We start from the raw sequence: 12025 nt of genomic DNA on the forward strand, positions 1-12025 counted from the left end.
TTGAGGGACTTTGGACAGCGATGCTATTCGCAGAAACACTGGGAAAGAAGGAGTGATGCCCTCAAACTCACACCTGGCGATGTATCCAAACACGCCGGCCCAAGAGTTGGGGGAAATCTGGTTCAACCCTATGTTGAAGTCGTCCAAAAACTCCACCACAAATGGGTGTGGAGGAAACCTCATGCCCAGCTTCAAGACGGCCATGTACACGGAAAACTCTCCTTTCACCAGACCAAATCTGGTACAGTCTATGCCCCCAGGCATGCAAAAATTATACTCGGGGGCCCAGGTTTGAAGACGCGCCATAGTCAGCTTGCTCAGTCAGATAATTCAGCCACGTCTGAAGAGGGAAGATCTCACAGGGGTGAAGGTGGCCTTCTTCACTTTTAGACGGGCCCGTTGTTGCACCCTCTGCACGTCCTGATACGGGGACGTCCTCCTCCATGGGAGAAGAAGATTCCCCCTCGAAGCACGGATCTTCACCTATTCGCACCATGATGTCCTCCTCCATGACACGTCATCACCACAAAAGATTCCACAACAATTACGACTTTAGCCTGTCAGCTGCCTGCTTTAATAAAGCACTCATACTCCGTTCTAAAGTAGGTATTCGTCTTGTACAGTCAAAACCATCATTTTCTTCTGTTTCTCTCCATCGATTTATTGTAGCTTATAAGATACTATGTTAATGTAGTACTTTTATTCACTTTAAATACAACAACATGGTTTGCACTTTCACTTCTTTGTGAAGAAGGTATACCAGCGGAAAAAAATACTTACTTAAAACTGTACATCATTTGTCTTTAAGAATATACAATGTGTTGAACTAGTCATCCTTTTCTAGCTTAAAAGTGCTGATCATAGAGTTTCAAGTTTGCTCAAAATCATTTGGTGTTATACAACCACTTAAACGCTTGTAGAATGCGTTTTTGATGTTTTTTATCAGACTTTAATAAACCAAATCTACTGTTTGCATTTTTACTCAAGTACCACAAGCATAACATGTGTCTTGAAGAAGGAAAAATCTGAAAAACAAGAATGAATATATATAGTTACTCTCTTAAAGATATAGTTACCCTTTCAATGATATAGTTATTCACATGATATATTAATGTTTATGTTCATAGTAACTATGTCAAAGATATAGTTACTTTATATAACTTATAGTTACTTTATGTTTAATTGGACCACTAGATCTTTAAAAACATGAATACAATATAGTGGATGTTTTAAATTTATAATCACTCTGTATGATAACATAGTTACTCTTTTTATATTATAGTTACTCTTAACCTATTGAACATAATATTGATTATCATATTATAATACTTGAAAGATATAGTATCTTCATAAAACTTATAGTTACTATTAGTATATATAATTCACAATATAGATACTATATTATTTATTATTTTGATTGTTGAATACTATAATTAATAAAAAGTTCATAAAAATACCTATTCTATTCCAGCAGCGATAGCTGCATCTTGATCGGTGAATAGCGAAACTGGATATTTTCCTCCCATAGCTTTTAGAAAAGTTTCGGAGACCCAAACAAAAGATTCAGTAGTTTCATCCCCAATGAAAGCACAAGCAAACATTGTGTTTTTCCAATGGTTATTAATATCAACAAATAGACCACATATGAGATTGTATTTGTTCGTTCTGAATGTAGTATCAAACACAAGTACAACCACATATATTTCGTAATCTTCTAGCATCATGGAATCCCTCCAAAATAGACATTCAATTTTTCCTTCATCATTAAGTCTTACTCTGAAAAAGAATTCAGGATATGTTAATTGTAAGTCATACAGTTTGTTCACTAATGTTTGTGAATCCTTCCCGTCAATTTGTTTCATTTTTAACTCATAACAGTAGTTTAGATGATCAATCATCGAATGAACTACACCGTCTTCTTGAAGGAAATATGTCCTTCACCTAAGGTGCATTCAGTCTAATACCAAGGTTCAGATTAATTCCGAACAATTAATTCAGTGAGATCAAGTGATCGAAATAGCTAGCTGGAGCAATGCTTCCGATCAGTGAGTTCTAATGAATATTAAGCTCACAACTTACTCTTGACTGAACCTACAAGTTCACACCAATGGCATGTAACAGATCACCGAATTAAATGAATCGGAAATTCATTTAATAGCTTTTCGGGAATTAGTTGGAAAACATATTATAAGATACGACCTTGCATCGGAATCGTATATCGTATCGCCAATATTCGTATGCTCGGCGAAACGAATAAATCGTATCGTACGACGGTGATTCGTCGTATACGAAACGATAAATAATATATCGGAAATATATTAATCGCGGATACGAGGAGGCAACGCTGCCAACCCAACGAGCCAAGGCGCGCAAGCGCGTAAGGCCCACTAGGCATAGCAGCGAGCCAGCGCGCAAGGCCCAAGCCTTGGCTGGGCCCGCGCGCATGTGAGGAGTAGCAGCAGCAGCACACACAGCGCGGCCCAAGGCCCAGCGCCTGTGTGGTGCGCGTGTATGGGCTTGATGTTCGGTTCTTGCCCTTGTGGCTTGGCCGGATAGTATTATAACCTAAGGGGTTGTAATATTATTCTACACAAGTTTTCCTAACCTAATGCACAATTCAGCCACACACATCAAACCCTAAGGAGGAGTGAGAAACCCTAATTCTCTCTCAGCCTCCATGGATGTGTTCTTCCCAAAAGCACAAACTCTTGAATGATTGTCTAAGCTACGATTATCAAGACGGATCTGAACATGTCGGTGAACCAAGTAGAGGAACGACAAGTGGAGTTCTTTGTTCGTGTTCGTTGACACATTATTGTGGAAAACACGCTTTGAATGTAAGTTTGCTTAATCTGTGCTTTATACATGTTTCCTGGCTTTGGGGATTGTTTCCGCACATGTTATTATGTTTAACTGTATTCCCCAACAGTGGTATCATGAGCCTTATGTATTCAAAGCATGAATTAGCATTATTATTATTGTTTTTGCATCTGTCGAAAAATTTGGAATTTTTGTTGATTTTTCGGAATTTTTACGAATTATTGGATGAATTGCGTAGTTGGCTGTTCCGAAATCAAAAATATTCGCTTTTTCGATTTTTAAAACCCTAATCTGATGGAAATCGATTTTCTAAGATCAAGTCATGTGAATAGAATTGCAAAAACAGGCCTAGAAGTATCGTTTTTTGGGCGTTTTTGTTAATTTTTCATTAAAAATTAAAAGTGTCGGACAGTAATTCAATTAAAAGGTCGACCTAAACTACTCGGAATTGCTTAAAATTATGACACAATCTTTCATGGTATATTCTTGATCTATGATAGAAATTTCAGATTTTTCCGATAAGTATAAACCCTAATTTTTCCTTTCCCCAATTCGTAAAATTTGAAACCCTAATTGAATTTTAATTAATTTTGGTTTAATAATTCGGTTAATTGCGAAAGGGGATATAATTTCATGGGTCAGTGGCTAATTTTAAAAATTATTGGATTAAAATTTTGAATGGTTTCGTTAATTTTAATCGCACTTAAACCAAATTATTAAAAATCTGAAATTTAAATGTTAAAGAACGATTTAAAGCTTCGGATTTTATTAATAAAAGTTCAAATTTTAATGTTGACTTGTTCGTTCATAAAAGTTTGAATATTGTTAGCCCTTTGATTTAATATTTTACGAAATTGGATTGTCGTTAAAGTTTATTAAATCGTTAAAAATCGTTGTTTTTCAAATATAAAAATCGTAACTTTTTGAAAAATAAAATTAATGCAAGTTCGTGAAATTAAATTTAATTTTAATTGAGTTGGTCCGTATCACGAACCAAAGGCACGAACACGAGTGTGGTGGACGTATGGCTCGTCGAGCCATACGGGCTGCTACACGAAGGTCGAGCCGCAGCGACACGGGCAGCAGCAAGCGTGCTGCATGCCTCGTGCGCGCTGGGCGAGGAAGGGGAAGGCGGGACGCTTGCGGGGCTGCGACAAAGAAGGGCGCGAGCCATGCGATGTCCAGCGCACACGAACGCACAACACGCAGCGCAGGGGCAGCAGGGCTGCGGGCACGCGCGTGCGCGAGGGCCTGGGGGTGTGCAAGCCTTGCTCGTGCGCCTCTTGGGCCACACGCAAGGCATAGCGCTGGGTGCAAGCCTAGCCAAACTACGTAACCGAACTTTTTTTGTTGAAATTTTTTTATTTCGCTGGGCTTCGTATATTTGCATTAATTTAGGCTAACGGGATATTTAATTTAATATTTTATTTGCTAAGGTCGGGCCGCGAGTTTTAATTTAATATTTCATAATTAATTATCCGGAATAATTATTGGTTTGAGTGGGAGCCACTAAATGAAATTAAAATAAAATAATTATTTTAATTATTTTCGTAGGTCGCATTATTTTAATTAAATTCAATTTTAATTAGAATAAAGTCTAAGGATTAATAATTTGGAAATTGATTAATCTTTAAGGACGCGTTTATGTGAACGTGAATTTTAATTAATTCACGTAAATACTTGCATATTTGTATGGGCCATTTGTTTTAGCACACGAATGGGTGAATGCATAGAATATATATTTTATGTAATGCAGGTACTCCAAGTTACTAGTATGGCCAATTTAGGATAGTTAAATACGGTCTGCGTACTGTTCTATCTTTGAATGTAAAGTTTTAAATATGGTCTGCGTACCATTGAAATTTTGATGTAATTTATTATTTTCAAGTATTTCTAAGTTTAGAACTTTAAGTTAGCATTTGAACGAAGATTCAAGACGATGCCAAGCTAACAAGGAGGTGATGAAGATTGGATGCTTCAAGACAAGATGTTTTGGGCCATACTAGATCACCATTTATTTATGCACTTCTATATATATTATGCGTGAATGTATGAATGCATGTATGCTTTGCATGAATAGGTTGTTTCATATGACTCGATTAGATTAAGTTCACTAAATAATCGAACTAACATAGAAACAACTAGGTCCAAAGTAATATTGAGTTTAAAAATTGCCTTCCAAATCAAGCACTTACAAAAATCTAAGGATCTAAGATAGTAGGTTTACGCTAAAGCGAGGTGCTATTTTAGTTGACTTAGGTGGTAAGGCGTCCTAAAGGAGCACGTTGATTGTGGTTTCAACTCAAACAACAATGACATTATGTTGTGGCAATGGGATAAATTATGGCATTATTTTATTAACCAAGAGTAATTTGGAGATTACTAGCAATAGGTTTTGCTTACCTAAAATCTTAAACTACTTGAGACATGCTAAAGCTGCTTAAGGATTTAGGACTTTTGGGGTCTTGGAATCGTTTCATTCATTTTGGACCATGTTTTTGCTTTTGCATGAATGAAATGTTTAATAGCTTTGATGATTGCGTGAATGCTTTTATTTCAAGTTATTAAAGTATGATAAATGTTTTCTTTGCTATTTCATTCTGTAGAATAGTACATCTTCAACCTTATTGCGTTCGGACAATAGAACTGCGATATTTCCTCGATCGATTGGTAACTATTTTGAGAGCGGTTCTCAAAGAAAAGGAGAGTGAGAGCATATCTTGAATGCTATTTTCTTATAGTGATATTCATGGTTGTTTTCAAACTAAAGTTTGAATGGTAGACCAATTGGACCTCATATATTCAGAATACTGGGTAGTTTTGAAATAATGGAGTATTGAGTTAAAGACTCATGTATAACCAATGGTTAACAACCAATTTTCTTTTGATTCGATAATGAACTAGACTCATTGGATGCGGTCATTCAAAGTGAATAAAAGAAAGGGACTTTGTACGCATAACAAAGTAAGAAGATCAAGCAAAGAGTAAAATCTTTAGGACTATAATTAAGAAAACGTGCTAGAAAGGATAGGAAAGGGGAACAAAAGAAATGAATTCAATATTCAATTTCTACCTTGAAGTTTATGTTAAAGAGAAACTACTTAGCAAATAAACTCCTATGGTATTAGATTACCGCTTGAGGTTCTAAACTCTTGTTAAGAACTCAAATTCCGGGAGCTAAGTTTGTTTATTGACCTACAAGTGGGAAATGAAGCAAAGTTGTGCTACATTGATTGTAGGGTCATCATGTTTTTTTTAAAGTCCTTCTAAAGGCTGGAACTTAATGGTATTATGTTCCATTAATCATCATAATCAATTTCTGTTTGGACAACGGAAAGACTCACATTCAAAGTAATAAAAAACATTCGTTGAGTGTTTATTTGAATGAAATGGTCATTTAAGGGTTGAGTCATATGATTGATTAATAAACAAACGAATCTCTTCACACTCAAACTTCAGAAGGTTCAAATCAAACAATTTGATTTGTGTTCCACATATCTTTGGCAATGTCATACGACCATATCAACAAGTCAATATTCTAAGATTCCATGGCATGCATTTCTGAAAGTTGGTTAATTTAAGACACGTGGGTCTTGCTTGTTGAACATGACATAGAGATGGACTATTGTTAGAAGTTTCTAGACAATGAAGTTCATGGGCCAAAGATGGATTTTATGACTTACCTATTTCACAAGAATTTGAGAAAATATGTCTATATTTACTCAAAGTGAAATGTGTGAAATGCTTCAATGTAATTCACAAAAGGGTATAAAATCAAGTTGGCAAGAATTTTGGAACATCTAGGCTGGGTCAAGGTGATGTTTTCATGAGCCAAGAAAGATTATCTAGATTGTTTATATGGCATTATAACAATCGAAGCTCCATAAGAATGTGGTATGTCCAAATGGAGAAATCGAAATCTATTTAGATTAACGATTATCACGACTATTTTCCTATTTAGTTTCTAATTACACTCTCAAATGACTATCACACTAAACAAGGTTGTCAAAGCTAAGGATAAGATGTCATAAGGATTGAACTTCAGTTCAGTACCTCTTTTCAGTACATATATATATATCTAGGGTTGTCGAACCCAGTGGGAGTTAGTGTTTACATCAAAAAACTCAAGGATAGATATACGTTTCTTTATGAGCGACTCATAGAAACAAAAGGTATTGATTCTACCACAAATCTGAGAACATATGGTTGTTGCTTAAGATAATGTCTTTTAGGAAACCATCATATTTCGAAAAAGGCAAGTGGGAGAAAAATGACCTCGAATGGATTTCGAGTCAAGCAACAAACAAATGTAGGATACTTAGGAGTCTTTGGAAAATCTCCGTACTTAGAAGCCTTTGGAAGAGCTTCATGAAGACTTTAGAAGTGCTTCAAGAGAATCCTAATACTCAAAGGACTTGAGTAATGTCTATATAGATACTAACGTTTGATGTTCAATACCTAAGTAAATCTTATAAGGAATATAATTCAACCAAGATAGATACATAGATATCTTGAGGAATGAAAACTATGAAGACTTTAAAGTGCTTCAAAAACATACGACTTACAGGTTAGCTACGACGAATTAAAAATTCCCAAGTATGGTTTGAGGCCATTAGAAACATAAGTATGGTTCGAGGCCATACAAAATGGTTTGAGGCCATTTCATCCAAAGTACCTTCATCTTGAAGAATCAAATCTATGATTTGGTTGATTTGCATAAAGGGTTTACTCCCATTGGTTATAAACATGTTTTCAAAACATACAAAGATGATATTGTATACACATACAAAAGAGAAGCTAGATTGGTGGTTAAAGATTGTAAACAACTTCACGGCGTTGATAATGTTGAAATCTTTTTCACCAAGTCGGAATGCTTGAACTATTTTGGATAAATCTAGCAATCATTGCATATGACAATATGGCAATTGGAAAATGAAACACCTTACTCAATTGGACTTGTAGAAAGGAATTGCGTACATCACACAATGTAAAAGTTTTGGATGCTAGATAAAAGAGCAAGCTTAAGAAATCTATTCGTAGAGTAAAGCATGCAAGTGGGAATTGGGCCATATTTATCTAAAAGGCTATTGAGCAATCATAGCTTTACGAAAATATGGATCATCTTATAGATGAGGAGTTTAGTGAGAGTATTGGTTCTATATATGAGATACATATCTCTCTATTGAAAATGACATTCAAATGGTTAGATTTGAAAGTATTCGTCAATATTAGAACCATGGCGAAACTTAGAACATACTGGGTTAAAGATCTATTGGATAGGATCTAAAGGGTTGTTTGGATTCTGTAAAAGTAATTACTAAATCAAACACAATGGAGAGACTCAAAAGAGACTCTCAACCCATATGAGTAAGTCTAAGTTATGAATTCTTTAACTAAGTATAAAGCTAGGCTGTTATCACTAGAGTTAAGCATGAAGGACCTTGAAGAGGTACCTTCACCTTATATCACATGGAAATGCCAAGATTTTAGCAAGATTCAGTATCTCTTGAAACAGAATAAAGCTAAAAGTCACATGGATGGATTTTAAAATGCGAATGGTTTTTGCATTACAATCAATCATGTATAATGTGATATATAGATCGCCAAGATAACTCGTGAACATTGGATCGTGACGAGTTTATACCAATCTCTATTGATCTGGATCAAAGATCATTGGAACAGTATCAAGAACATCCAATACATTTGGAGATGTAGGATGAGCACTTGATAAGAGGAAGTGAAGATAACTAAAGTTTTGATGCTACATGCATTTGCCTAAGGAAAAGTTGAATCTTGTTGTTAGGAAAACCACAAACAAACGCGGGAAATTAGGCGTCGTGATTAAAAGGTGGTTACATAGGTTCTAAACCATATGTGATGCATGGGAAACTGAATCAATGATTAGTTTCCAAGTTCTCATATGAAATATGTATCTCCCACATCTATGTGAACCGGTTGGAGCATTCCAAAAGGGAAGCATCATTTGAAATTCTACATAATTCAAATGAATTCATTGTTGCCTAAGAAGCAATAAAAGGGAATTGTTTTTAGTGGGAGTTCTTCAATGAACTCAGGTTGATCACAAGTCTGCTACCTGGATGATTTTCTATTTTAGATATGATTTTCATTCTAAACAACAACGAAAGACTAGATCATTCTAGAAACATGTTCAAAGATCTTTTCATCTTACATCGAAAGGCTTTCGATAGAAAAGATGCTAAGGATAGAAAAGTATGATAAACTAAACCTCTACATTGAATGATACTCAACATTCATATGCAGATATGGAATCAAGTTTGAGTTCCATGAATGTTTTAAGTATTGGGTGAAAGGCCTATATCTGTAAAACATTAAATGCTTGATTTTGGGTTAGAGGCCCACAAATTGGTAAGCATTTGGTTTAAACATTTATCATTTATGAAATTATATTTCATAGTTCATTTAATCTTGGTTTAGTATTAAATGATAAGTCCATGTGATTCAAATCATTCAAATGGGATGTCAAGATGGATTCTTCGACAAAGAAACACCCATAAGTGAACTTGAATATTGAAATCACAAAAGGATCCCTAATCCAGGTCATTGAAAGGTGGACGACCAATGACTAATGAAGATTAGATTGCAAGTAGATTACTTAGTTCCGTTTCTTGAACTAGAGTGACTGGATGTCAGAATCTTTTGCATAGATACTTATTGGATCTTGTATCCGATTGACCATGAGAACACTTTAAGAGATTAAAGTCATGTCATAGGTAGTTCTCATTAATGGTGATTAGAAACTGTTCCTCAGAACATGAGCGATTATGTCTGCTCGTTTGAGAATTAGTTCGCTTTGATACTAGATAATTAAAGGTCGGTGTAATACCTCGTATTTTTATAATATTTATAAGTATATTTTATTATATTTATAAAGAATTTTACGATTTATTATCATTTAAATAATATTTAAATGTATTTTATTTAATGTATTTTAATTAATTAGAATATTTATTATTTTAATTAATTACGAAACAAATTTAATTTTTGAGTCGGGAAATTAAATGAGTTGCAAACGATTTTTAAAGGCGTCGGGTTTTAAATGAAAAGTCCAATTCGTTTTATTAAACGAGCCCAATCAAAAGAATTTAATTCAAGTCCTAAGCTAGCCCAATCATTTAATCCCCTAAGCCCAATTCTAATTTCCTAATCCTAGCCCATTAACAATAAGGAGCCTATAAATAGGACTCCTCATCATTAAATGACCCCCTATTTTGTCATAAACCCTTTTCTCTCTTTCTTGCCCAACACTCCTCTTTCTCTCTCCCTTTGTTCGACCGGCTCACTCGGCCCGCAAGCACGAGCCTCGTGTTGTTGCGTCGCTGCTGCTCTCCCTTGTGCCCACGTGTGCTGCCGCGCCCAGCGCTCAGCACTCCCTCTCTCGCCCCTCGCGCGCCAGCGCCCGCACTCCCCCTCGTCGCTCGCCCGCAGCCCGCAGCGTGCCCTCGTGCCTGCGTTGCTGTTGTGCCTTGTTGTTGCTCGTGTGCTCAGCGTACACCCCCGCTCTCTTGCCCCTCCTCTTGCGCGCGCGCCCTAGCGTGCCGTGTGCCCTATCCCGCGCGCAAGCGCTGCTGCGTCCCTTCGCCCCTGCGCGCACACACGCGTGCGTGTGTGTGTGTTGTTCGTGTTTGTAATTCGATTTCTTTTTCGCCTAATCACTCTAATCCGTGGTTGTTCCGTGCTATAGGCCGGATTGGTATAATTCTCTTCTTCCTTGCCTATTCTATTTAAATTCCGTATTTTAAATTATAATATTAATATTGTTTTGAGTAATTAAAATGCTGGGAACCGGTTATGAATACCGTGGTTTGAGGATTTGCGTGTTGTGATTCATTAGGGTGGTTTTAATTATTAAAGGATGAATTTTCAGATTTGTTTATTGAATAAAGCATTGATTTTTATGATAATAAACTAGTTTTATTGGGATTTTCAAGTTAGGGTTTTAACCTAGACCTAATGAGTCAATTGATTAGCATAATTAGGTGATGATTTTAGTTACGATAATCAATTATATTTTCAGATTTGAATAAAGGCTTAAAGTGTTGATTTTTATTGATATTAAAGGCGGAAAAAGTATGTTTTTGTACTAGGGATTGATTTTGCAAATCGAGACGATTATATTATTGAAAAACGATTGAATTCTAAAGTTTAAAGGAGGTTTTAAATTTTATAAAGTTGCTGGAAATTTAATGAACATGGAAATAATTTAAGTTTCATTATTTTGATGATAGGAGGTGATTTCTAGTTGAGCGCTCGTTATTGCAAAGTGGCCCCTACGCTTAGGTATTCAAGGTACGTACAAGTCTAGGGCGACCACACCTTTTGTCAATGACATTACATGATTGTTGATGATGTGAATTATATTATGTGGAATCATGTTTATTTTGGTGAACGAGCATGTGATTTGTGATGTTGGATTTATTGGATTAATTGTTGAACAAGCATGTTAAAATTATTATGAGTATGGATTTCATTGTCAATCATGTTGTTCAATATTTATGCATGTATGGTTTTTTTCACATGCATGGGATGGATTATTTATTTGTATGCTATTGTACGGGATGTCTAGCATACTTTGAGCCAATCATTTGTACCTCGTTGTACTACTTATTTTACCACATGTGAAGGGTTAGCTCACGTAAGCCACCGCACATGTAGGGTTCAGTTGGGAATATTATGTATGAAATGAATTAGGATTTGTCGTGCAAGGGCACAACCCTCATGTTAATGTGCATGATGTGGAGTCTCACTTTGGTGAGGAGGAACATGGTAGTAATTTCACAAGTGTCTTGCCTTGTTGATCACAAGTCCTAAAGCATTTAAAATAAGATTGTTTTGGTTGTCGTTTATTAATTGAATGAATGTACGTTGTTGAGTCTTGAGTTCATCTCTAATAAAATATTAATAAACGTAAAGTGCAACCAGAACAAGCTTCAAAACTCTTGGAACGTATATACCTTGAGTATGAACAATGGGGGAAGTCTTGCCAGAAAGCTCGTACTCCTACTAATGATACAAGACATTGTTTCATTTATAATATGCGCAGGAATCCCATCGGTATGGCCCGACACTCGGTATGGCCCGAATTTATTCTTTATTATTTGGTGTATGGTTGGCTCCCATCACCCTTTTCCTTTATGGAATATTCTTTTGGCCCGTTCGAAGCTTT

At 35.9% G+C, this 12025-nt stretch overlaps 1 protein-coding gene across 1 annotated transcript; it reads right to left on the minus strand.

Annotated features, from left to right (window-relative positions):
- Window positions 1-1457: 1457 nt before the first annotated feature.
- Window positions 1458-1862, minus strand: LOC110780159 (protein FAR1-RELATED SEQUENCE 5-like). Its single transcript, XM_021984579.2, has one exon. It carries the CDS (start codon window positions 1860-1862, stop codon window positions 1458-1460), a length of 405 nt encoding a protein of 134 aa, XP_021840271.2.
- Between the last annotated feature and the right edge of the window lie 10163 nt (window positions 1863-12025).

This window comes from Spinacia oleracea, chromosome 3 (genome assembly GCF_020520425.1).
Source record: "Spinacia oleracea cultivar Varoflay chromosome 3, BTI_SOV_V1, whole genome shotgun sequence".
NCBI classification, from domain to species: Eukaryota; Viridiplantae; Streptophyta; class Magnoliopsida; order Caryophyllales; family Amaranthaceae; genus Spinacia; species Spinacia oleracea.

What these genes read in the sequence shown, in the direction of transcription:
- LOC110780159 (XM_021984579.2), bottom strand. Translation starts at nt 1,862, where the DNA reads ATGAAACAAATTGACGGGAAGGATTCACAAACATTAGTGAACAAACTG.